Here is a 27,255-nt window from a genome sequence, read left to right as displayed (position 1 = left end):
CCCTCATTCATTCGATATTGAGTGCCAGCGATGCATCGGACACTGAGCAAAGGCAAAAAACAAAAAACAAAAACAAACAAAAAGCAAAAAAACCCCAAATAAAAACAACCCACCATAGACATGACCTCATGGGACATTTAGTCTAAAATACGTATACCATTTATTGAATTCTGTTTGCCAGGACTGTGCTAAGCACTTTATAAACATTACATCTGATCACCACAAAACTCTGTGGTAGTTATTGTTACCGACTGAATGAGGAAACAGATGTTCAGAGACTGACTCACATGTCACATGGCTACACAGGCTGAGGATTGAATCTCAACCTTGACTGACTCCAAAGAGCTCACCATCAGCTTCTGGATGAAGAGGATTCTTTCAGAATGCATTTCAAAAAATCAGTTCAGGGCTTCCCTGGTGGCGCAGTGGTTGAGAGTCCGCCTGCCGATGCAGGGGACACGAGTTCGTGCCCCGGTCCGGGAAGATCCCACATACCACGGAGCGGCTGGGTCCATGAGCCAAGGCCGCTGAGCCTGCATGTCCGGAGCCTGTGCTCCGCAGCGGGAGAGGCCACAACAGTGAGAGGCCCGTGTACCGCAAAAAAAAAAAAAAAAAAAATCAATTCAATGACTGGGTGTTGGTTAGGGTGCAGGGAAGTGGTGTTCTCATGTTGCTCGTGGCAATATAAATGGATATATCTTTCCTGCAAAGCAATCTGGCAAGATTATCATAAGCCTTAAAGAGTTTTCATCTTTACCTGAAATTCCATTTTTTGCATTCTACCCCAAGGAGAGAATCAGAAATGTGATCAAAGATTTATGCACAGACATACCTCAGAAACATTGCAGATTCAGCTCCAGACCACTGCAATAAAACTAATATAATAAAGTGAGTCACATGAATTTTTTTGTTTTCCCAGTGCACGTAAAAGTTATGTTTACACTATACTGTGATCTATTAAGTGTGCAATAGCATTATGTCTAAAAAAGAGTACATTCCTTCATTTTAAAATACTTTATTGTTAAAATATGCTAACCATCATCGGCACCTTCAGCAAGTCATTAATCTTTTTTCTGGTGGAGGGTCTTGCCTCGATGTTGAAGGCTGCTGACTGATCAGGTGGTGGTTGCAGAAGGGTGGGGTGACTGTGGTAATTTCTTAAAATAAGACGACAGTGAATTTTGCCCCATCGATTGACTCTTCCTTTCAGGAACAATTTCTTTTTAGCATGCAGTACTGTTTGATAGCATTTAGCCCACATAGAAGTTCTTTCAAAATTAGAGTCAACCTTTTCAAACCCTGATGCTGCTTTATCAGTTAAGCTGATTTAATATTCTAAATCCTTTGTTGTCATTTCAACAATCTTTCCAGCATCCTCACTGGAAGCAGATTCCATCTCAAAACACTTTCTTTGCTCACCCATAGGAAGCAGCTCCTCATCCGTTAAAGTTGTATCATGAGATTGCAGCAGTTCAGTCACATCTTCAGGCTCCACTTCTAGTTGTCTTGCTATTTCCAACACATCTGTGGTTACATCTGCCACCGAAGTCCTGAATCCCTCAAAGTCATCCGTGAAGGTTGGAAACAACTTCTTCCAAACTCCTGTTAATGTTGATATTTTGGCTTCTTCCCATGCATCATGAATGTTCTCAATGGCATCTAGGATGGTGTATCCTTTCCAGAAGGTTTTCAACTGACTTTGCCCAGATCCATCAGAGGAATCACTATCTATGCCAGCTGTAGTTTTACAAAATGTGTTTCTTAAGTAATAAGACTTGAAAGTCGAAATTACTCCTTGATCCATGGGCTGCAGAACGGATGTTGTGTTAGCAGCATGAAAACAACACTTATCTCTTTGTACATCTTCGTCAGAGCTCTTGAGTGGCCAGTGTGCATTGTCAATAAGCAGTAATCTTTTTTTCTAAGCAGTAGGTCTCAACAGTAGGCTTAAAACATTCAGTAAACCATGTTGTAAACAAATGTGCTGTCATCCAGGCCTTGTTCTCCCACTTCTAGAGCACAGGCAGAGTAGATTTAGCATAATTCTTAAGGGCTCTAGGATTTTTGGAATGGTAGATGAGCACTGGCTTCGCCTTCAAGTCACCAGCTGCATTAGCGCCTAACAGAGAGTCAGCCTGTCCTTTGAAGCTTTAAAGCCAGGCATTGACTTCTCCTCTCTAGCTATGAAAGCCCTAGATGGCATCTTCTTCCAATATTAGGCTGTTTCATCTCCATTGAAAATCTGCTATTTAGTGGAGCCGCCTTCAGTAATTATCTCAGCTAGATCTTATGGATAACTTGCTGCTGCTTCTACATCAGCATTTGCTGCTTCACCTTGCACTTTTATATTATGGAGATGACTTCTTTCCTTAAACCTCATGAACCAACCTCTGCTATCAAACTTTTCTTCTACAGCTTCCTCACATCTCTCAGCCTTCAGAGAATGGAAAAGAGTTAGACCTTGCTCTGGATTAGGCTTTGGCTTAAGAGAATGTGGGAGCTGGTTTGATCTTCTATCCAGACCACTAAAACATTCTCCATATCAGCAATAGGCTGTTTCTCTTATCATCTGTGTGTTCACTGGAGTAGCACATTTAATTTCCTTCAAGAACTTTTCCTTTGCAGTCGCCACCTAGCTAACAGTTTGGTGCAGGAGGCCTAGCTTTCAGCCTATCTTGGCTTTCAACATGCCTCCCTCACTAAGCTTAATTATTTCTAGCTTTTAATTTAAAGAAAGACGTGTGACTCTTCCCGCACTTGAACACTTAGAGGCCACTTTAGGGTTATTAATTGGCCTAATTTCAATATTGTTGTATCTCAGGAAATAGGGAGGCCTGAGGAGAGGCAGAAAGATGGGGAATGGCTGGTTGGTGGAGCAGTCAGAACATGCATATTTATCAATAAAGTTTGCCATCTTATGTGGGCATGGTTTGAAGCACCCCAAAACAATGACAATAGTAACATCAAAGATCACTGATCACAGATCACCATAACACGTGTAATAACAATGAAAAAGTTTGAAATGTTGTGAGAGTTACCAAAATGTAACACAGAGACAGAAAGTGAGCAAATGTTATTGGAAAAACCGCGCCGATAGACTTGCTTGACACAGCATTGCTACAAACCTTCAGTTTGTAAAAAACACAGTATCTGCAAAGTGCGATAAATGAAATGCAATAAAATGAGGTATGCTTGTATAACAGCTTGAATATTTGATAATAAAAAATGAATATATATATATAATATACTCTAACAATACATATTATTATAATTTATAATAATATATGTAAATATATATAGAGTATATATATACAATTATATATTATTTAATGTATCAAATTAAATGACATAATGATATAATGTCTGGAATTTGCTCCAAAATAATCTGGACCAGGGGAGGAGAAATAGATTGAAGCTGGGTGATGGATACATTTAAGTTTATTATATCATATTTCTATATAAAAAGGCTTAAGATATTTATAATGAAAGATGATTCCATCAAGCATTATTTATTACAGTGAAAAATATGCCATGAGACAAAATATACAGCCGTTAAAAGGGATGTTTTTGAGAAAAATTTAGTAACATGGAAAATGCTCTCAGAATGATGTAATCAGGGCACAAAACTGATAAAGTTTCATTTCAACTATGTAAAAAATGTAAAGGAAACGCACCAAAATGTTAATAGCAGGATTATGGTGATATTTATTTTCTTATTTATGTTCTTTTGTATTATTTTACGAATACCATTTATACTCAGAAAAAAAAAAGTAATGTACTGAAGAAAAAAGTCATTCTTTACCTCTAACAGGTCCCTTACTATTGTCACTGTCGGAGATGGGTCACTGGTCTGATTAGCCATCTGAGCCCATGTGACCTGGGTGGTAGTTTTTGGTTATATGTAAAGGAGCTTGTTGGAGAGGAAATAAAACAGCTGGCTTTGTCATTTATACCCTATGTTTCTGCAGGACACAGCCAGTTGTGTTTATGAGAGATATTTCCATTGTCAAGGAGTGACGCTCAAATTAAGAGCTCTGCTTAGTTCTATAAGTGTTTTGGAATTTTTTGTCATTAGAAACATTCCATTGATATTTTCATATATACATTCATTAAGTATTTAGTAAGAGCCTGCTCTGTGCCAGGCACCATGCTAGGTTTGGTTTCAAATATGAAAAGAGCAGAGTGCCCGCACTGAAGGAAGTTCAGTCTAATAGGAGAAACTGGTGGAGACAGTTATATCGTATAGAAAAGGCTGAGGTAGAGGTAAGCTCAGGACGAACCGACAAACCCAGAAGTCACTTGCTGCTAAGATCTTTCACTTAGCAATTAAACTTTTGGTATAGTATAAATGGTATGGTCTTTTTCATCACACAATTTAGATTAGATATTATTACTCTGCCCTTAATTTCAGGCTTTTATGATATTCCTAATGTGACTTTTTTAAATTGTCTGACTGGTTCGCCAGGATCTGACCTTTACATTCCAATCTTACATGTTTACTCCACTGCAAATAGTATTTTTTTCCTCAGAGAAGTATGATCATCATATTTCAAACACCACAACCTTCCTTGGTTCCCTTGCCTGCAAGCTGAATTTTTGACTGTAATTTGTCTTTATTATAGCATGAACTTTATAAAATAGAAGTCAGGGTAAAATTAATATGAGAAAATGTGGCGTTTTTTATTCTGGCACTCAAAACCAATGGCTTCAATTTGTAATTCAAAAAAAAAAAAAAAAAACTCTTACGGAAGCATTTTTCAAAAGAGTGTAAGATCAGCGAAAGCTATTGCTTATATCCTGCGAAAATGAGCTGCAGATCTGGTGATGCTTTCTAGAAATAGCATTAACAAAATTTTTATTTGGTATTGCTATAAAAAAAAACCACTAATCATCATTCCTCCCTCTATAAAATGCAATATTAATCAAATGGCTTAAATATCATGCTTAATTATCCTCTTTCACTTTCTGAGGATCTGATTTGAAACAAAGCACACAGCAGAAACTAAAGAGGAGGAAAAAATCGCTCAAGAGCAATTAAGAGCATAGAATTAGAGCTGGTGCTAAGAAACATGACTCAACCCGTAGGATTACAGAAAATCTCCTTGTAACATTAGTTCCATGGCTGTACCCATAGAACTATATTTTCTTCTCTTTGCCTCCTCAGAGATTGACTGAAGAAATCATTTTAAGTGGTTAACCAGCAATGGAACCAGAAAATACAGTTATTTTCTCAGAAGGCAGATTTTACGTTGAGTTTAGAGGAGGCAGTTTGTATAATTTTAAATGATTAAAATGTAGATATGTCCCTGGACCCTACTAGATAGAAAAATGAGTATTCAGAAAAATTAAGATTTGCATCCTGGGTTGTCTAATTCCATGTTCAAAGCCTCTGTCACAGTCCTGGCCATTTCTCCTGTCTGGGTACTGGGCTAGGCTCTAGGAGGTAAGAAGATAAGAACAAGATCAATCTTAGCCTGGAAGAGCTGACAGTTTATTTGGAAAGACAGATAAATTGCAAACTGACTACCACAAGGGAAAGGTAACCTCAGAGAACAGCTCACATGGTATGGGAGCAGTTTTATTTATTTATTTTTTCAATCAGATTTTTGCTAGTTTATTTTTTTTTTGTCACTGAAATCATTAAAACAATTTTTTAAACATCTTTATTGGAGTATAATTGCTTTACAATGGTGTGTTAGTTTCTGCTCTATAACAAAGTGAATCAGCTATACACATACATATATCCCCATATCTCCTCCCTCTTGTGTCTCCCTCCCACCCTCCCTATCCCACCCCTCTAGGTGGTCACAAAGCACTGAGCTGATCTCCCTGTGCTATGCTGCTGCTTCCCACCAGCTATCTATTTTGCATTTGGTAGTGTATATATGTCCATGCCACTCTCTCACTTCGTCCCAGCTTACCCTTCCCCCTCCCCTTAAATGAGAGATTTGGGGGCACTGACTCTGCTTGTTCTGGGATTGTGGCCACCAAGGGTGTCTGAGAATATTCACAGGAGAGACAGCAATTGAGCTGGGTCTTGAAGAAGGAAGAGGAGCCTTTCTGGCCTGGGGGGTGGGAGAGAGGATGAGTCTAGACAGAGAAATAACAGCATCTTCAAATAGATAGAACCATAAAATTGCTGGGCTGTGACAAGACCCCACGATTCTAACCCTAGCAAACAGGTGAACAAGAAAAGGGGCTAATATAAGAAAATGAGGGAAGAATGGGATATGGTGAGTTTAGTTTGTAGCTGGTTGAATTTTAAGTATTCCAGGTGGAAATGTCCAACCGACAGTTGAATATATAACGTTGATCTGGAGCATTCAAAGAGGTAGTAAGTAGGGGTACAATTTGGAGTGATTGGTGAGTGATGATGGTTCAACCAGTAGAGACAGCTGAGATCACCCAGGGGAACATTTAATTCAAGAGGAGGAGATAGTGAAGGATGGCACCCTAGATCACCAACACTAACGAGCAGTCCTGTGGGGGTTACAACAAATGCTACTATTTATCTACATCATGGGTTAAATGGGCTGTTATGAGTTGGTCCAATACCCATGCCACCATTTATAAAGATTCCTATGTAAAAGTGCAGAGTGAGTTCAAGCAACTTACAAATAAATTGGACCACAACCTGTAAGTTGCTTGTGTGTACTTCCTTGTACTTATCCTAAATATACCATTTTACCCCATGGCTCCAGTGTCCTGGAACTTGGAAAGGAATTCCAGCCAACCATTTCCTGGAAACTAATGACCTGCCCACATGCTTTATGTCTGTATTCCATTTGACACTATCTTCAGCCATAGCTTATATTTTAGCCCTACTTAGTTCATTTGTAGCTCAAGAAAGATGACATCCAACTTTTTGCCATTAAAACAATCTCCGTGTGACTGTCATGTACTGGCCATGGTGCTACGGGCCCTTTTTTCCCTCTGCCACTGTGATTGTCACCAGAGAAGGACTGTGGGAGTGGCGACTTTTTAAATCAAGTAGGGCTTTTCAGGAAACAATATTGGTGTTCAGTGAGCAATTGCTTGTGGTGCCAGGAATCTTGGTGTGGTGAGACTCTCAGAAACACCTTTCTAAGACCTCTGTGTGATACTGTTATTCTATAATTCTTTGTCTAGTTTTTATTAAAAATACTCGTGAAATGATCTGCTTTTTTAATTTTTTGTTTCAAGTCCATTTGAAAGAGTTAAACACTAAACTCTGCTCTCTGGTTTCTTTAACATGTATGACTATTATTAGGGACAGAAATATAATTACTATTGGCACTGAAGGGGTTCAGAATGAGCATCCCTGAGATATGCCACTTTGGCTTATGGACTAGTTTGAGCTGAAGTCAATTCAGGCCCCAAAGATTCAGGAAGAGCTGTTGCTGTTACTGTTGTTTTACCTCCCCCTTAACTGCCTAAAAGAATTTAGATGGAGGGTCTGGTCCAGGAAGAGAATTATCACCAGAGATAACTACAGAGAGTGTGGGCTACACGTGGAAACCTGGGGGAATCCAGCAGGACCTATCTGTTCAAAATCCTCTCTGTTCCACTCTCTCTGCACGGCGTGGCAAACATTTGTTTACCAGACATTGGCTCTTCCCATTTTCCTGTGAATTGTCTTCCTTCCCTTTGAAGCCACAGACCCCTACTGCCTTCTTCTTAGTTCAGAATACGGCATCTCAGCCTCAACTGCCTGACTTTCAGGGAGTCTCTCACTGTCTGTTGGGATCCCATACGTATGTAATTAAATTTGTTTTTCTTTTGTTAATCTGCCTTTTGTTAATTTAGTTACTAGGCCAGCCAAAAGAACCTAAATGGGTAGAAGAAAATTTTTTCTCCCCAACAGCACATACTGACTATACACAGTGTCTTTGGTTCTGTTCAGAAGGCACAAAAGAAGGAGCTGCTTCGTTCTGGAAGCTCTGTGTCTTCCCAAATCTCTTTAGTTACTGCAGTAGTAATGCTACAGAACTGAGGAAGCCTCTGAGGGAGGACTTCTCTTAATAAATTAGTCTTAATGTGAGGGGGTGAGGGGTGAGAGATGTTCTTTCATGAAGCACTAGGCTGTTCCAGGAGTTCAGGGTAAGTCGCGGATGGTGGTGCTTGGCTGGAAACTCAGGAGGCCCAGGCCTGGCTGAGCAGAGAGCCAAATGCCTGGAGAAGAAGAAGAAGATTCTAGAATTTATACTTACCTTTGTATACTGTGAGTACCCCTGACCCCTTCAGGGCATACCAGTCCAACTTCCACCTCCAATCTGAGGGCCTTCTCTGGCCTCTGGAGCCCCCTTCAGCTACCTACTTGGCAAGCAGGAAGTGAAGGAGAATTGCCACATCCCTGGGAGCAGCGTTCAACCAGTGATTGACAGGAGGTGGTATGTAGATAGCCCAGCTCCCTCACCTGGCTTGGACAGCTGACGTGTATGCTTTATACTGGCTTTCCCAGCAGGATTAAGCTCAGTGGCCCACCGTGGTAGCTGGTCTGACAGTACGTTCTTTGTCAGCCACCTTCCCTTCCTTGTCTCACTTTTCCTCTTTCCCCACTCATGTTTGCTTTCACTTCCCCAATAATCCCTTGCACTGGAAACTTTGGCTCAGGATTTACTTCTGTGGAAAGGTGAGAACTAAAATATGTCACCTTGTCTTTCAGAGAGAAAGTTTCAAGCCCCTGGCACAAATGCCCTCACACCTACAAGGTGGGCATGGTGAGCAGGAAATCAACGTGAAGGCATGAGGTGCTCCGGATTAGTGTGATGTCCAGAGCCCCAAGCAGGGTACTTAGACGACAGAGCTTGGAAGGACGCTGCTTACCCTGGGTTTCTTTCTCTGCGCTTGATGCTGAGTAGCCCTCTTCTGCCCATACATTCTTTCTCAACACTGGGATTAGTTCAACTAACAAGGGTTCCGTTTTCTAAATCACCATCACATTCCAGACTTGCTTCCCTGAGATGCTGCCAAGTCACCCTGATGGAGCATCCTGTCCACCCAGTGTCTTGAGTTACATGTTCACGGGCAGTATCCTGGTTTCTTTCCTGTAGCTAAATATCTATTATTTCATGCGCCTGGCACCCTTGTCCCTTCTCCTAGGATCAGTCACATAATCCTCTCTTCCAACCACATGATTCTGTGAGACCCACCAGGTCCAGCAGTAGAATCGAAGGACATCTGCTCATCACCTTCTCCTCCCAGACACAGCTGTTTAACAAAGGAATGTAAGGTGATGAACTGGAGACAAGAGTGGACGTCTTTGAACTTCTGATAATGGAGAAAGGTAGGCTAAAAGCTCTGGGAGGGGCTGAGGTCCAAGGAGGATCTTGGGTGTTTTTTAGTGTTTGACTTCGAACACACCGAGAACTTGGCAATCATCCCTGCTTCCTCCCTCCAATCTCTGTCACCCTGCTCCTCCCGTTGTCGACACCTGGATCCAAGTCTCCCCTCTGTTCCTGGATCACTTGAACAGCCTTCAAACCTCCTGCCTCAAGCCCCAGAACCTCTATTCTCCCGTTGCTAGACTGTTCTTTCTAAAATGCAGAGCTGATCTTCTCAGTCTCTACTTATAGCCCTTCTGTGAATTCCTGTTGCTCTCTGGAAATCATTCAAATCTTGATGAGGATTTCAAAACGGATGAGACACTTCTTGTTTGGGTCCCTGTCTACCTCCCCAGCCCTCTCTCTCCACTCAACTCTTTGAACAAAAAAACATGTGTTGCCTGCCATTTCCACAAACAAAGACTGTTGCCCGCCATCAAGCCATCTGCCACTGCAGTGCACCCTGAGGAGAATTCAGGATGGAGAAAAACAGGACACTGGCCCTAGATAGTTAAGATGTATGTCAAAGGAATGATTTCAATGAGCCCAGACTCTTGCATCTTCCCATACATAGAAAAACACTAAATTCATTAACTTGAGATGTGTGGTTTTTTTTATTAGCAGTCATCTTTTGGTGTTTGTTTGTTTTTATTTTAACAAAAACTTCTCTATATTGTGGATCCTCCCTTACCTCTCTGGAACAGTTCCTCAGAGCGATCTGAGAGGCTATCTCCTGGGCTACAATCTTCAGTGTGGTCCCTGAATAAAACATAACTGGCAACTTCTAGGGTGTACGTTTTTCTTCAGTTGACAGCTCTTTGCGTAACACGCTCTAGCTCTTTCCACTCCTGTAGTTGTCGAATGAGCTGTACTCACATTCATCTCGGTAACTTTGCATGTGCCATGATTCCCTCCTTATGGAATTCGCCATCTTCTTCCCTCTGCCTCCTCCTCTGGGACCTAATATCTCTTGCTGGTCCCTTAGGACTGAGCTGAAGTGTCACTTTCTCTGGGAAGACTTCCCTGATTCCCTCTCACCTAGATAAGTGCACCTGGTACTTTAGTATGGTGACACTTATCAAACCATTTTCTAATTGCTTATTGACCTGTGTCCCTGGAGCTCAACGGGGTATAGAAGCTGATGTCTAACTTTCCTGGAAAATTTCCAAAGTGAAAGGTGGCTAGGCTTCCCCTCAAGGCCCAGTGAGAAAAGAGGACTTTGGTGGGAGGGGTCTGTTCTCCAGGGTTTAGGTGGGACAAAGGTGCAGGATTTCTCCTGAACCAAGTACCTCAGAAGGTACCTGGGCTTGAGTCATTTGATGGAGTCCCAGCCTAAGGGCACTGCTCAGCAGGGTGTGATGACAAGAAAGAGTCTACATGGGGTTTGCCAATAGGACGGGTGAGGGGGCAGTTATAAGCAGTCGACCAGTTACTGTATATAGCACCTGAGAGTAAAGTGGTGGGAGATCCCTCCCCAGGTCTCTGAAAACCTCACTTACAGGAAAAAGGAAAACTTTCCACCAGGGCCAGAAAAGTTAAATAACTTGCTCAGGATTTCACAGCGAGGATGTGATAACACTGGAATTTGACTCTGATTCCATGGGATCTGGTGAGACGGATGGCAGGCCAGGGGTGACTGGGAGAGACATCACAGTGGGGAGTGAAAGAACAGGTCAGCAAGATATCAAGATTTCCTGGAGGAGCAGGTGGGGAACAGAAAACAACATGGGTATCATCCCTTACAGATACAGCTTGAAAAACTCCCAGGGCAGAAAACTCAGGTACCCAGGAAGTGGGCACAGAGCTACTGATCTCCTTTGATTCCTGGATCACGTCAGGAGAACTGCTTTGAAGTGTTTCCTTGAAACACTAAGCCCCCACCCCACCCCCCGCAACACACACACATATTGAGTCTTAGTGAAGGGAAGGAAACAAAACCTGGCCAGCCTCCCAGGACATCTGAAGTCTGATCACTGAAGGCGCTTGGAGAAAGCCTACATCGATTGCCTTGTTCACCTTGTGCCAGAACTGCCAGGCCCCAGTGACCCACCTCAACCTGAAACCTGCCAAGCCTGACGCTCAGACTGGACCAGAGTCTCCCCGCGCGGAACAAGGGGTTGCCTGGAGCGGGGCGGCCCCAGTCCCTGCCGCGCGCCCCCCGAAACCCCAACCGCCCCGGGGCGCCTTCCGCCGGCTCCCTTTCCGATGGCGAGGCTTAAGCAGAAAGCAGGCGGATGAGTGTTTTTAGGGAAACAGCCTTGACGCCTGGCTGGAGTTTTATTTCTAGAGCGAGAGCGGGCTGGGGCCGGGGGTGGGGAAGCCCGCCGAGCCGGAGCGCGTCACGGTCGCCCGGAGAGACGCCGCGCCGCCCGATAGGCAGAGGCACTCGCACGCCCGCAGCCGGGTGGCGCAGCGGAGACACAAAAGTGCGGCCGGCGGCCCGGAGCGCGCCGATCGCGCCGATCGCGGGCGAGAGGCCGGCGGGGAGTGGGCGCCGGCCGGGCGCTGCGAGGCCGGGAGTCCCTGCGCACACAGCCCCGCGCGCTCCTTTCCCCGCGCCCGAGCGCACGTGCGCGGCCTGGCGGGACGTCCCGCCCGCCCCGTCCCGTCCCGGGCGCGGAGGCTTCTGCAAAGATGATCCCTTGGTGCGTGCTGCTCTTCCTCCTCGCAGTGGCGCGAGCCGCGGACGAGCAGAGCCCGGAGGCGGCCCTGGTGGGGCCCAACGCCTCGCACTTCTTCTCCTGGAACAACTATACCTTCTCCGACTGGCAGAACTTCGTGGGCCGGAGGCGCTACGGAGCCGAGTCCCAGAACCCCACGGTGAAAGCCCTGCTCATCACGGCTTACTCCTTCATCATCATCTTCTCTCTCTTTGGCAACGTCCTGGTCTGTCATGTCATCTTCAAGAACCAGCGGATGCACTCGGCCACCAGCCTCTTCATCGTCAACCTGGCCGTCGCCGACATAATGATCACGCTCCTCAACACCCCCTTCACTTTGGTGAGACCGCGAGGGCTGGGCTGGCGCTCCGCTCTCTCCTCTCTCTGTCCTCCTCTCTCTTGCTGTCTCGATGTCTCTCTTATTTCCGTTTCTGTCTCTCTCTGCGTCCCTCTCCCTCTCTCCACCCGATTTCTCTCCTCATTTCCCTGCCGGTCTCCCTCTTCTGCCTGTCTTCCTGTCTTCATCTTTCTTAGTCTCCTCTCTCTTGCCCTCTCATCTCTCATTTCTCATCTCTCAACACTCTCCTCTGTTGGTCTGTCTCTTAGTGTGTCTGTCTCTGTCATTCTTTGTTTGTCTTTCTGCCTGTCTGTCTCTCGGGGGTCTGTCTCTCTTCTCTCTCTCGGTGTCTTCATCTTTTTTTTCCTCTCTGCGACTCTGTCTTTCTCTGTCTCTGTCTCTCATCATCTTCTAAGCCAGCGCTTCTGCAGCTCATGGCATTGGGGTCAATGAATCGAGTGTCTGCAGCCAGCTGTGAACAAATGACCATTTCCTGTTCAGTGTCACTGAGCATGAATCTGCTTGACGATGGTGCAGTAAATCGAAGCCCCTTGAAATTCCAGCATAGATTGTTAGGTCAATTACCCCCCACCACCCCGCCTCCCAGCCGGAGTACAGCCCATTAAATGCCCCAGCATGGGACGCTGCTTTGCACCAAGCTGAAATATCAAACCGTTGCTAGTTGTTAATGGAACCATGAGTGAATTTTCCTAAAGCACTTATTTAAATTGCATTTGCTTTCTGTGGTTTGACGGCAAAGTCTGTGTGTGAAGACTGTGTTGTGGAAGAGATGAGGGTTAGGTGGGCTTGGGCCCCAGAGCTGGGGGCATTCGCACAGGGGTGGTGGGTGAGCCCCGCTTCTCGCTCCCATGACCTCCACCGAGCCCTGACTGCTGGGCCTTAGGGGTGTCACTTCTCTCCCTCCGTGACTTGGGACTGTGATACTCATGGATGCTTGAGACTGGGAGGGCTATGACCAAGTAATCATCGTGACAGTTACACCTTGTATTTCTGCAGCATGAGTTACATTTTTCCAATTTCCGGAATAGTCTTTTTGATACTTGCGTTATTACCAAACCATATCTGTTCATATCTCTTTCTCTCTCTCTCTTTCTCTTTCTTACACACACACACCACACACTTGACCAGAAATAACAGACAAGCAAAAAGAAGAGGGTGAACTCCCACAAGCCTATCCACCTGTGAATGTCCTTCCAACCCTTATGTTTAAAAACTACATTTTCTCTCGTCCTCACTATGAGAACTTCACTCACATTTTGCAGATAAGGAAACTAGGGCACAGAGAGGTTCATTGCCTTGTCCAAGGTCATTTGGCTAGTAATTGGCAGAACCAGGATGAGAATTACTTCCCCTGTCTCAAGTGCAGCCAGAGGTCTGTCCACTAAGCCACTCACCTGGGACCTAGCAGGCAGGGCACCCTCGGACCACTAATCCAAACCATGGACTTCTCCTGCTCTCCTTCCTGCCTACATTTAACAGATTCCTGGTCACTCAGGATGTTCTGACTAGCCAAGGACGAAGGGACTTCCAGATACCCCCGCCCCCCCCCACATACACACACGCTCTCCCCCTGCTGCCTTAAAGCACAGGACAATGCATCTCTGGCTCCTCCTGGATCCCCCTTGGCTTCTGACTTGACAATCTGCAGTGCTGGGGTTGGACTGGGCCACCCGGGATGGGAACTGGGAAGCCCCAGGGTATGGCCCTATGCTGCTGCCCAGAACAGGATGCATGGCTGGATCTGCGGCAGACACAGGGCAGGTGGGGAGGGAGCCCAGGCTGCGGCTGAGAGCTGACAGCCCCTACCTGGAGGATGTCCTGCAAGAGAGGGGATGTCAGCGTCCTGAGAACCCAGCCCCCGCTCCCGGTTGATCCAAAGCAGCTTGGCCTTCAACCTGACCCGTGCAACCACCCCAATCCAAATTCCTGTCAGAGCTTCCAAGGCTCTTGCAACCAGGGGCGGGTCTTCTAAGCCCTCAGCCAGGCTCCTTGAAGGGGTAAGATGTCCTGCCCTTGGGCTGGTTGGTGACGATATCCTTCCTCCCTGGTCTCCCTTTCTGTCCACTTTACACTCTACGTCGGCATGAAGTCCAGGTCTGGTCATCGAGAGAAAAGCAAACAGTTATTCACAACTCCCACGGCAGAGCCGTACACAGAATGTGGTGGAGCCTGGAGAAGGTGATCATTTACTTTGACCTGCCAGAGTCCCACGACAGGGTCAAAGGAGACTTTTCAGGGCACGTGGCATTTCGAAGAGGCCAGGATAAGTAGACATTTCCCAGGCCTAGATGAACGTTCATTGCAGACAGAGGGACCCGGGCGAACAAAGGCAAGGGTGTCCAGGTTCACGGTGTGTTGAGGGAACGCTGAGCGATTCACTGTAGCTGGAGCAGCGGAGGCAAGAAGGCCAGCGGAGGAGGCAGCAGGGCAGGGGGAAGCAGAGGTGGCCGGAAGGGAAGGCTGGGGCAGGGCTGCGAGCGGGCCTGGGCGCTCGTAAGGCATCTGGCTGTCTCTTGAAGGCCATGATGATTCTAAGCAGGCGTCTGATTTTTGATTAAGAAAATGCTGTCAGCAGCGTGAAGGCTGAATTACAGGGGGACAGACTAGAGGACAAGGAAAGCCGTCTGGAGGCTATCATGGTCCAGGTGAGAGATGATGGGGGATTCCACTCGGGCCACGGCCTTGGGACTGAAGAAGAGGGGGGATGGATTTGGAAACCCTTCGAGGTAGCACTGGTCGGCTTTGGTGATTCATTGATTGTGGGAGGCGAGAAGTAGGAGTAGCTAAGGATTTCCTGTTCTGTCATGTTTCTGGGCCACTCCGCCCTGCCTATTCCAGAGAGAGTAGTGTCCACGGTCTGCTGTCCCAGGGTCATGATCAGACCAGACTTGTCCCTCGTGACTCTCATCCACACATTCCAGCCAAACAGTTCCAACCCTTGTTCCCCAAACAGGTCCTGGGATTTCTGACCTAGTGCCAAGCCCTTTGTTCTTATCTCCCCATGGGCAAATCCTATCTGTTCTTTAACGTTCATCTCAAATGTCTAGTATGTTATAATAATGCAGTTAATAGTGTTAAGTACTTGCTATGTACTAGGCACTGTCGTACCTGCTTTACCTGTGTTATCTGCCTTACATGTGTTTGAGTGTCATAACAATCATGTGAACAAGGGTTAGCCCCATTTTACAGATGAGGAAAATGAGGCTCATTGGGCCTAAGTGCCTTGCCCAAGGTGGCAGCTATCACTAGCAAATACTCTGCTGTAAATCACTACGCAATATTCTTCCTCTCGAGCTGACCTGCTCTATTTCTTTCGGTGTCTTCTCTCGTTCTCTCTGCCTCAGCGCACTCCCACCCCACCTGGTGGCCCTTTGTCTGGGCCTTCTGTAGGGCACTGACTACTTTCTGTCTTGCATCTGAGATACCCGAATCCTCCTCTGCCCACATTGGAAGCTTCTTGATCAGAATCAAGACCTGATCTCTCTTGGGCGTGGGGCATTACTCACGGGAGCTCAGGAGCTGAGTGAGTGAGCAAATAGCCATGGAGGATGTGGGGCGAGGCCTAAGTCTGCTCCCTGGACCCCACATGCCCTGGGAGCTTTTCTTCTCTCCCTGCCCAGACCCTGGTCCCTGCTCCCAGCTCTGCAGGCCCCTGGGACTCCTTTCCAGATGACGTGTTGCAGGCCTGCTTAGCTAGGGTTCCAGAGCACAGCCCACGTGCTGTGTTGTGACTCTTCAGATGTGTCTCCTCCATGAGTCTGAACTCATATGAGCCTAAAATGAATTTTACTATTACCATAAAAATGCTATTTCTAATCATATCTTTCTAGCAATCTGCCAGACGTGTTACACACTTTGTAGCCTTTTTAAAGTTATTTCATTTTTAAATTTACTTATTTTTTATTAAGTAGTTTTTGTTTTGTTTTGTTTTTTTGTCTTTTGGCTGCGTTGAGTCTTCGTTGCTGCATGCAGGCTTTCTCTAGTTGGCGGTGAGCCAGGGCTACTCTTTGTTGCTGTGCGCAGGCTTCTCAATGCAGTGGCTTCTCTTTGTTGCACAGCACCGGCTCTAGAGTGCAGGCTCAGTAGTTGTGGCGCACAGGCTTAGTTGCTCCGCGGCATGTGGGATCTTCCTGGACCAGGGCTCGAACCCGTGTCCCCTGCATTGGCAGGCGGATTCTTGACCACTGCGCCACCAGGGAAGTCCCTGTAGCCATTTTTTTTTTAAGTTGATTCCTACAATAAGATACAAGGTAGAGATTTTTAAGCCTTTTTTTTTTTTTGTAAATGAGTAAACTGAGGTTCAGAGAGGTTACCTACCTTGCCAAAGGTCACACAGCCAGAAAAGATTAGAGGTGGGAAATCTAACTCCAGAGCCCATGTCCTTCCCACGCTGTCCTGGCACTGAACAGGGCCCAGCCATAACAGCAGGAACTGAATGATAGAGAATGAGTCATGCTGGAGATAAGCACGCGTGACCCACAGTCCAGCAGCACAGAGGAAGAAGGAGGAGGGGGAGAAGGCTCCTGTGGGATGCTCCTCAGAGACCACAGGGAGCGAGGGTCAGTGGCAAGGCCTGTCTGTCTCCTGACTTTTCTGGGCTCGTCTCCAGGTCCGCTTTGTGAACAGCACGTGGGTGTTCGGGAAAGGCATGTGCCATGTCAGCCGCTTCGCCCAGTACTGTTCCCTGCACGTCTCAGCCCTGACGCTGACAGCCATCGCCGTGGACCGCCACCAGGTGAGGGCACCCACCCCCCGATGCCCTGTCCTTCCCTCCGGCTTTGCTCTCCAGGGGGCTGAAGGCAGTGTTTTAGCCCACGTTTCAGTGAGCGTATTTGTCTTCTTATTGACCGCTATGAGCATTAAATTAGGTATATAGCCCCTAAAGTGGGGCTAAAATAGGCATATAGCTCCCTTTGTGCTACGGGCTGCAAAACATTATTCCACGTTTGTTGCTCCAGTGAAGACTCGCTGCTGGCATTTTGTGTGTCAGAAATGAACGAGTTTGTTTTGGGGGGATTGAAAAGCAGATCTGGAAAATCACAGATGAAAAGAGAGTGGCAAATGCAGGTCCGAGGCAAGGCTCCTGGCCGGGATATGAGATGGATATTTCTGGACCCAGGTTGTTGAAGAGGTAAACAAGCTGAAGGGGGATGGGCAGGTGGCAGGCGCAGGTGTCGGGTGGGGTAGGGAGTCCCAGCTCACTGTCCTGCTCCATCGGATTCACATGGGTCGATATGGTGAGGGGAGCTGGAAAGGACCTGAGGGCGCCCATGGCCTCTGACTGAGGCTTATACTCCCTTTATCAACCTGAACCACGATGGCGTGTGAGGGGCAAGGATGGCAAAGTCCAGAATGGAGATGTGCTGGGCAGCTTCTAAAGCCTAGTCCATTCCTCCCATAAAACCTTAAAAAATTGGGAGAAGACTTTGGGAGGACACAGCAGAATGTCCACTGTGTCCTGGGATGGCATCCTGAGACAATGGTAGCTCTTTATGGCCTCTCTTTCTGACCCGACTCACCTATCCCCAAACGGCTTTTTCAAGAAATAATGACTCTAATCTTGCAAGCTAAAAGTGTTCATCAACAGATGAATAGATAAAGAAGATGTGGTATATATGTATAATGGAATACTACTCAGCCATAAAAAAGAATGAAATTTTGCCATGGATGGATTTGGAAGGCATTATACTAAGTGAAATAAATCAGCCGGAGAAAGACAAATACTGTGTGCTACCACTTATATGTGGAATCTAAAAAAATACAGCAGACTAGTGAATATCACAAAAAAGAAGGAGACCCGCAGATACAGGGAACAAACCAGTGGTTACTAGTGGGGAGGGAATGGGGGAGGGGCAATATAGGGGTAGGAGATTAAGAGGTACAAACTATAGCTTATTATAAAATAAGCTACAAGGATATGTTGTCCAACATGGGGAATATAGCCAATATTTTATAACTATAAATGGAGTATAACCTTTAAAATTGTGAATCACTATATTGTACACCTGAAATTTATACATTATACGTCAACTATACTTCAATTTAAAAAAAGAGGAATAATGATTCTAATCTTAAAATCAGGATGCTGTTAAATTCCCAAGTCTTTATTTAAACCTTGTAGGAGAATTGATTGGCATACAGTAGCAATCAATTCCAAGATGCTTTTCAGCCCAAAGCCTCTAACAATGGTTTAATTTGGGGCTTGGGAAAGCTGAAATTGCCCCACTGCAATTTTAGAAATGGCTTTCAGAGACAATGTGGTGAACCCCCAAATAAAGGGCAATGCAGCTTCCCATGATAAGTGGTGAGAGTCTCCTCCCGACCTGTGTCGCCTTCAGACCCCTCGGAGCCCTTTGTAACTTAAAGGATCTGGAATCATGGGCAGATGAGATGAGATCCTGAGGTGCCACGGCTGCTCCTGTGCCAGCCTCGCTGTGGGTGTCATGGGAACAGACCTCCCCCTTCACTGCTCCCCCATCCTCTCACTGCACCCGGCTTCTGCCACGCATGACCTGCAAGAGGCATTTTTAAAAAATTAATTAATTTATTTATTTTTGGCTGCGTTGGGTCTTCCTTGCTGCGTGCGGGCTTTCTCTAGTTGCGGCGAGCGGGGGCTTCTCTTCGTTACGGTACACGGGCTCTAGTTGCGCGGGCTTCAGTAGTTGCAGCACGCGGCCTCAGTAGTTGTGGCTCGCAGGCTCTAGAGTGCAGGCTCAGTAGTTGTGGCGCACGGGCTTCGTTGCTCCGCGGCACGTGGGATCTTCCAAGACCAGGGCTCAAACCCGCATCCCCTGCATTGGCAGGTAGATTCTTAACCACTGCGCCACCAGGGAAGTCCTGCAAGGGGCATTTGAACTGCCTGGAGTCTCTGAGTCCAGATGACACCCTCTCTGTACCCCCGTGGGCTGGACAGTGTGGTGGTGCAGCTCAGGGGCTCGATAATGAGTTAAGGGGTGCTTGACTCTAAGTAGGACCTACCTGCCTCATTGTGACAAGTGAGCTGCATCGTCTGTATTTCTTAGTTGCTTCAAACTGTCTTCAGCCAGTGATGCCCAGTTTGCTTGTCTTCCAGGTCATCATGCATCCGTTAAAACCCCGGATCTCAATCACAAAAGGTGTCATCTACATCGCAATCATCTGGACCATGGCGACCTTCTTTTCACTTCCACACGCTATCTGCCAGAAATTATTTACCTTCAAGTACAGGTGAGATAAACTAGTGGGGAGCAGCCTGGGGATCCGGAGAACCTTGACGGAGGGAAATCTGAGCCCCCTCTGAATCTCAGAGTTACCAGTACCTGCTGCGCTGAGCTGTTCTCTGTCTCCTTCCCATCCTGTTGCTTCCAGGCCCGTGCGTATCCTCTGCACTTTTTCTGCTTTTTCTCATCTTTTCCTCGCAACACTTTTAGCTTCCTCTTTAGTCTCTGTCCCTTTGTCTGTAAGGTCAAGGCGATAGCAATCAGCTTCTGCCACTGAGGACAGGTACTAACCCAGACTGAGATTCAGAATCACCCAGGCCCTGTTTAAAATGGTGATGTTTAAATTCTCTCCCACAGCCTACAAACATGTATATCTCTAAGTGTCTCAGGCAGGATGCTCTACCCCCCTCCCCACTACCTCCCTTCTATCATATGCTTTGTCCTGTGCTCTCACAGAATGGAAAGCACTCAGTGTCTTGAAACTTAAACACTCGTGCGTGCTGCCAGTCAGTTAAAGGTGATCTCCCCTGTTAGACTGTGAGGTTGGGGGGAGCTGGCGCCATTTCTGATTTTGCCATCTTGGTGTCCCTAGCGTCTATATTACTGTCTCACATCATGAGCTCTCTGTACGTAGTTACTGAATGAATGAATGAGCTTAGAGTGATCTTCATCAGTTCATTGTTGTTTCAGCTGAAGTTCCATAGAAACAGATCCTGAGATAAAGGAAGGTACATGTGCCTGGGAATTTTAAGAAAGTGCTCCCGGGGTAATGGGTAAGGCAGTGGAGAAGCTGGACAGCAAATGGGGAGAGACCAAGGGAGGGTGTGGTTTGCAGGGGGAGCTCTGGAGCAGACTGCTAACACAGAGTTTGCCTGCTTTGAGCCAAGGGGGCTGGGCTTTTGTATTCCAGGCCTTCCTGGGGGAAATGGAGACACGTGGCCACTTCTGGCTCGTAATGGATCTGTGGAAAGTATCGGGTAGTCCTAGGCCCCTAGAAGATCACGGCTGACAGCTGTGTCTTGTCAGGTGGGAAGGAGCTGGGGGGCCTGGTGCTCCAGACCAGTAAAGGGGATCTAGGGGGTGCACTGCCGGCAGGTCTTACCACGTGCTGCCTCACCTGAGACATACGTTTACGTACACTCCTGTGACATAGCGGGATCCAGAGAACAAGCTCTGAAGGCCAATTTCAACTAATTTATAAAGTCTCTGTCCCCGAATTCTAGGCTATCGAATGAATCACATACCCACCCCTTCCCAGCATTCAGACTCCCCAACTGCCTTCATATATGGAAGGCTATTTCTTTTTTCTGCTAACAAAAGCGAAGAGAGTTTTCTTTCTTTCACTAGTGATGGCCAGCTGCACCTATAACAACATCAACAAGCTACATGGTATGATGGAAAAAAAAGTAGCAATTTTGAGTTGCTGCTCAGAGATGTTACAGTATGAAAACCCTGCTCGCACCCAGAGTCTGGACATTTAAATAAAGACCAGAGCTTAGGATTCCTGCCACAAGTCCCCGCCTTGCTTTTCCCGGGGCATCTTTTTTTTTTTTTTAATTATTTTTATTTATTTATTTATTTGGCTGCGTTGGGTCTTCGTTGTGGTGCGCGGGCTTCTCATTGAGGTGGCTTCTCTTGTTGCGGAGCACGGGCTCTAGGCACGCAGGCTTCAGTAGTTGTGGCACGCGGGCTCAGTAGTTGTGACTCACGGACTCTAGAGCGCAGGCTCAGTAGTTGTGGCGCTCGGGCTTAGTTGCTCCGCGGCATGTGGGATCTTCCCAGACCAGGGCTCGAACCCGTGTCCCCTGCATTGGCAGGCGGATTCTCAACCACTGCGCCACCAGGGAAGCCCATCGGGGCATCTTTTAAAATGACCACTTGTGAAAAATTAGTGACCTCTGCCCCAACCACCTTGTAAGTAACAGGTGTTTGCTACCCTGGTCTCTCTCTCCTGCTCACCTGTGACCTGGGAGGGAGGACTGCCCTTCTCCTGGCTCATAGTGCCCCCATTCTGGGATGTAAGAAATAGTCTTGTGACTTCCTTTGTGTGAGTGTATTGAAACTGCGCCTTCAATCAAAACAGCCCCTGGGTTTTCGCTTCCCCAAAGTGGAAGGAAGCTGCTGAGGGAGCTCCCTGCCACCTCATTCAGCAAATGATAATCTTCATATTCTTAACCCACCAGCTCTGGGTTTTCCAACATACACAGATGTCCCTAAAAAATTTCAAGAGGACTGGGTACATTCCATAGAAAATAAGTACCTTTTGTCTGAGTGGCTGAAGGTGTATGAGTTCAGGCATTGCCACTCACATTCTCAAGATGCATTTCTTTGCCCCATTCCTTGGATCCCCTCTGGAATGGGAGTAGGTAGTACAATGGGAAATTCCAAGATTTCCTGAATCCATCATGCTCCCAGGATGAGTTAATTCTAAGACTAGGAACACCAGTGTTGCATTCATTCATTGAACAAATATTTATTGGGTGTCTATTCTGGGCTAGGAATAATACAAAGTAAAGAGGACACAGAGTGATCTAGGTGTATTTCTCTTTTTTAAAAATTGAAGTACAGTTGATTTACAATGTTGTGTTAGTTTCAGGTGTACAGCGAAGTGATTCAGTTATACATATATATATATATATATATGAGTGTGTGTGTGTGTGTATATATATATAAATTCTTTTTCAGATTCCTGTTGATTATCTATTTTATATATTGTAGGGTGTCTATATTAATCCCAAACTCCCAGCTTATCCCTCCCCCCCGACCTTTCCCCTTTGGTAACCATAAGTTCGTTTTCTATGTCTGCGGGTCTATTTCTATTTTGTATATAAGTTCGTTTGTATCATTTTTTTTTAGATTCTACGTGGAAAGCAATATCATATGATATTTGTCTTTCTCTGTCTGGCTTTCTTCACTTAGTATGATCATCTCTAGGTCCATCCGTGCTGCAAATGGCATTATTTCTTTTTTTTTTTTTTTTTTTTTTTTTTTGCGGTACGTGGGCCTCTCACTGCTGTGGCCTCTCCCGTTGCGGAGCACAGGCTCCGGACACGCAGGCTCAGCGGCCATGGCTCACGGGCCCAGCCGCTCCGTGGCATGTGGGATCTTCCCGGACCGGGGCACGAACCCGTGTCCTCTGCTTCAGCAGGCGGACTCTCAACCACTGCGCCACCAGGGAAGCCCATTATTTCATTTTTTATGGCTAAGTAATATTCCATTGTATATATGTACCATGTCTTCTTTATCCATTCATTTGTCGATGGACATTTAGGTGTATTTCTTACCTATGTAGAACGCCCAGCCTAGTGGGAGAGCTGAAAATGTAATCAGATAATTAGGCTGCTCATCACATGTGCTGTAACAGACGGATGTACCAGGAGCCCAGTGGAGGGAGAGGCCAGTGGTTCCTGGGATGGGGCTTTTCCACGCTGATTTCACACCCTCCTTCTCTATCCCCCTCCCTCTCCCTCTCTCTCTGTCTCTCTCTCCCCTGCCCCCAGTGAGGACACTGTCCGCTCCCTGTGCCTGCCAGACTTCCCTGAGCCAGCTGATCTCTTCTGGAAGTACCTGGACTTGGCCACGTTCATCCTGCTTTACATTCTCCCCCTCCTCCTCATCTCCGTGGCCTACGCCCGTGTGGCCAAGAAGCTGTGGTTGTGCAACACCATTGGGGATGTGACCACGGAGCAGTACCTGGCCCTGCGACGCAAGAAGAAGAAAACCATCAAGATGCTGATGCTGGTGGTGGTCCTGTTTGCCCTCTGCTGGTTCCCCCTCAACTGCTACGTCCTCCTCCTGTCCAGCAAGGTCATCCACACCAGTAATGCCCTCTACTTTGCCTTCCACTGGATCGCCATGAGCAGCACCTGTTACAACCCCTTCATCTACTGCTGGCTCAACGAGAACTTCAGGGTCGCGCTGAAGGCATTACTGCGCGTGTGCCAGAGGTCGCCCAAGCCTCGGGAGGAGCGGCCACCCTCCCTAGTCCCCTCCTTCAGGGTGGCCTGGACAGAGAAAAGCAGCGGCCGCAGCGCTCCACTAGCCAACAGCCTCCTGCCGTCCTCCCAGCTGCAGTCTGGGAAGACAGACCTGTTGTCCGTGGAGCCTGTCGTGGCAGTGACCTAGAGGAGGAGAGCAGGAAGGGGCGGGGGGCAGGGCTCTGTCTCCAGATGAGGCTGGGAAAGGGCCTGAGGGAGGACAAAGCCTGGAAAACAGCCTGTCCTCACACCCCTTCACATGCTGGAAGCAGTTCCTGAAGAAGCCCAAGGACGTTTGAGTGCCTAGGCAACGCTGCCCAGGCTCCTCGACCCGATAGATGGGAAAATGAAAAGACAGCACCCAGCTTGACACGTGTTTGTGAACTCCTGTCTGAGACATGCTGGTACCCTGAGCCAGGGGACCCAGGACGGCTTCAGCCCCCATGGGGGCTGAGTCGGTCAACTGCCTACACCTGTCAGGCAGCTGCCTTACAGCCCTCCCACCACTGAGCACCCACGAAGGACCCTGGAGTCAGACGTGCGGAGTGGCTGACCCAGATGCACAGCTGTGCTTGAGAGAGGCCCGTCAGCCAGTGAAAGGTCAGTGAACCAGAGCCGGCGTGGAGGTGTGTATGCCTCGCTTTCTGAAGTCGCTGGAGCTGGCTGAGTCCCGGTTCTGTGGCGGCCCAACACGTGACAAGAAAATACCGTGACTGGGTTCCTTAATATAAAGAGGAATTACTGAGTTTCCTTAAAACAAAGAAACACTATTATGGAAACTTTGGAACATTCAGAGAAGCACGAAGAAGAAAATAAAAATCACCCCCTTCTCCCTCCAACTTCTGATAAGTTCTGTCAAAATACTGTGGCTTTCTTTGCAGCTTCTTTTCGTGTGTGTGTGTGTGTGTGTGTGTGTGTGTGTGTGTGTCTATGATTTTCATTTCATGCTGAATTACACTTCTCCATTTAGAAGTAAGCAAGAAACTGGGCATAGCCGAGAACTCCTGAACCCCTCTCCCGGGAATAGTGTCCACCAGAAGATTTCGAAGATGAGGTGTGAGAAGAGCCCAAGGGGAACACCGTCCCAGAGCGGACAGACTGCCTTCATCCCGCAGCCAGTGGTGGCAAGGGCCCGGCTGAAGGACCTCTCCTCGGAGGGTGGCCATTGTGATGAACCGGGAATAAAACTCATCCAGGAGGCATAATTCCTCCTCTCCTGCAAGCACACAGAACAAGAGGTGGTGAAATACTGCCCTGCTTTTGCAGGAGATGAGGGAGAAGGCTTTCCAACATGCTGGAAATACCCGTGCTTAGACACCTCATCCTCCCAAGCTGTCTGGTCAGGCCACTTCTCCTCCATGTCATCTGAATAATAAGGCTTCTTCACGCCAGTTCTCATAAGACGACTCACTGTCAACATCACTCTCTCACGTGTCACTTATCAAACCCTATGGCATCGTGATGGTCCTTACTGACTCAACTTGCCAGAGAAATCTCATTCCAGAGACAATGAGTGTTTTCATCACCTTCCATCTGGCCCTGAGTGACTCACTGTGTCATCCAGCAGAGAGACGCATCAGGCAGGAGAGAGCTTCCTTCACCAGCCCTAAACAACTGCCGCTCTCACACTGGTTTGAGGTTTCTTTCTAGCACCAGAGAGATCCTGAAAGCAAAGCATGGTCATGGAGCTAAGAGGGAAACTGAGGCTCAGGGAGAAGGGGTTTGTCTAAGGTTCACTTAGATCTCTTAGCTGTTAATTGAACCTGAACTTGGTCATATCATCTGCTTCTCTGGAAGGAACCATGGGGGTTCATTATCCTATTCTCTCTATTTACGAGGATGTTTGAAAATTTTCAAGACGTAAAGTTTAAAAAATAATCTTCTGAACAGTGGATAGAAAAGTGACTTTCATGGGACACAGAGAGCCTTTTAAGCCCATAGGGATCCCCAGGTGGATTTTTTTTCAGACCAAGTGGCTCCCAGGCCTGTGTGTATTGTCTCTTAATGCTGCCATGGAAATTCTTACCAGAAAGAGAACAGGCGACAGGGTTACAGAAAATTTGTCCTGCTCTGAAATCACGGGGAAGGCTTCACTTTGTTCCTTCCTCTCTGAGGGCATCTAGAAATTCTGCCAAGTCCCAGAGAAGGCTCTTCTCTGGTGGAAGACCCTCCCCACTGATGGCTCATTAAGTCTGGGTCTCCTGTCAGCTCCCTGTCTCCCCCCACCCCACGTTCCCTGTGTGCCTCAGAGCAGAAGTGATTCGTGTTTGTGAATGTGACGTGTGTAAAACTGGAATCTTTCCACTGTGCTGTCATGAGGACTTGACTGTAAATTGCTCCCGTCTCAATAAAATACATAGTGGGTGTGTGGCCTGTGCTTCCCGGATTTGTGATGAGGCCACAGCTGCTGACCTTTCAAATGGGGATCCACGAGGATTAGATGAAGAGAGCGTGGAGAGCCTCGGCCCTCACCTCTACATTTCACAGCTGCACAAAAGCCCAAACACTGAGCGGGTTGAAAACCTCTGGTTAGTGCCTTCTTCCACAGAGCTGGCTGCCGAGGCCCTTCTTTTGTGAAATCTGTGAAATGAATCTGTGCTGAGTGATTTAAGCCGGGACTCCAGCTGTTCCTTGGTGATTCAGGAGGAGGCGAAGCTGCCGCTCCCATGGGCAGGGTGCAGTGGGTACCACGTGCCTGTTCACAGGGTTTCTGCCCCCCTGGACCTGGGCTCCCCTTGTCCGACCAGCTAAGCTGGGTAGGAGCCTCTGTAAGCGGCTCCTTGCAGGAAACCGCCCTCAACAGGAAGCCCCTTTTCTTGTCACGTTAGCAAAGCTATATTGTAACTGACTCTTAGACCAGGCATCCGCATGCTCCGCTCATCTCTGGCCCAAGCACGCCTTTCACATCTTTTGATCACACAGTACCTTGCCTAACGTGTGGGTTCTTTTTGTAGATCAAAGAAGTAGAAACGAAGAACAAGTACTTAACAGATGACCAGATCTCTTCCCTAGCTTCCCCTTCAGTAATCTCGTGAACAAGATAACATCTAGAGGAAGGTCAGGAGGAGCTGATGAGCCCGCACGCAGCGGGGAATGTCCATGACTCTGACCCCCTATCTCAATGATTAACTGAGATTACTTCCCTGTTCTCCTTTAAATCTTTCATGGCCAAGCAGAGTCTTTGGAGGTGGTTTCTGGGGACACCGAGTGTACCATCTCCCCAGATTGCCGGCATTCTGATTAAAAGCATCTTTCCTTTCTACCAACAGTTGTCTCTCTCCCTCTCTCTCTCTCTCTCATATTGACTTTTTTTTTTCTTTTTTGGCGGTATGCGGGCCTCTCGCTGTTGTGGCCTCTCCCGTTGCGGAGCACAGGCTCCGGACGCGCAGGCTCAGTGGCCATGGCTCACGGGCCCAGCCGCTCCGCGGCATGTGGGATCTTCCCGGACCGGGGCACGAACCCGTGTCCCCTGCATCGGCAGGCGGACTCTCAACCACTGCGCCACCAGGGAAGCCCTCATATTGACTTTTGAGTGGTGAGCAGACAGACCTGATTCGGTAACACCTCCACTGCATACATAATTACCCCGATGCCCTCCAGAGCCCAGGAAATCAATGTTAAATAATTACACAGTAGGGAATTTACTGTGCCTTGGGGAACATTTGAAAGAAAATGAAAGGAGATGGAGAAAAGAGGGGAACTAGGATTTGCTGACGTCTCCTACGTGAGACACTGTGCTAAATGTCTCTGAGTCCGTGA

General features: G+C 47.3%; 1 protein-coding gene across 2 annotated transcripts; it reads left to right on the top strand.

Annotated features, from left to right (window-relative positions):
• The first annotated feature begins 11,764 nt into the window (after positions 1-11,764).
• GPR83 (G protein-coupled receptor 83) lies at positions 11,765-26,162 on the top strand. Of its 2 annotated transcripts, XM_030883675.2 has the most exons (4): positions 11,765-12,302; positions 16,930-17,055; positions 19,393-19,526; positions 23,020-26,162. In XM_030883675.2, the coding sequence occupies exons 1-4, from the start codon at positions 11,937-11,939 to the stop codon at positions 23,642-23,644; spliced, it is 1,251 nt and encodes a 416-aa protein (XP_030739535.2). In that variant the 5' UTR covers positions 11,765-11,936; the 3' UTR covers positions 23,645-26,162. The 2 variants fall into 2 exon arrangements, with proteins under 2 accessions (XP_030739535.2, XP_060159912.1); XM_060303929.1 differs by lacking the exon at positions 16,930-17,055.
• Positions 26,163-27,255: the final 1,093 nt, after the last annotated feature.

Source organism: Globicephala melas, chromosome 8 (assembly GCF_963455315.2).
Source record: "Globicephala melas chromosome 8, mGloMel1.2, whole genome shotgun sequence".
Classification (NCBI taxonomy): Eukaryota; Metazoa; Chordata; class Mammalia; order Artiodactyla; family Delphinidae; genus Globicephala; species Globicephala melas.
Note: the sequence above shows the minus strand (reverse complement) of the source record. Positions and strands in the feature narration are given on the sequence as shown.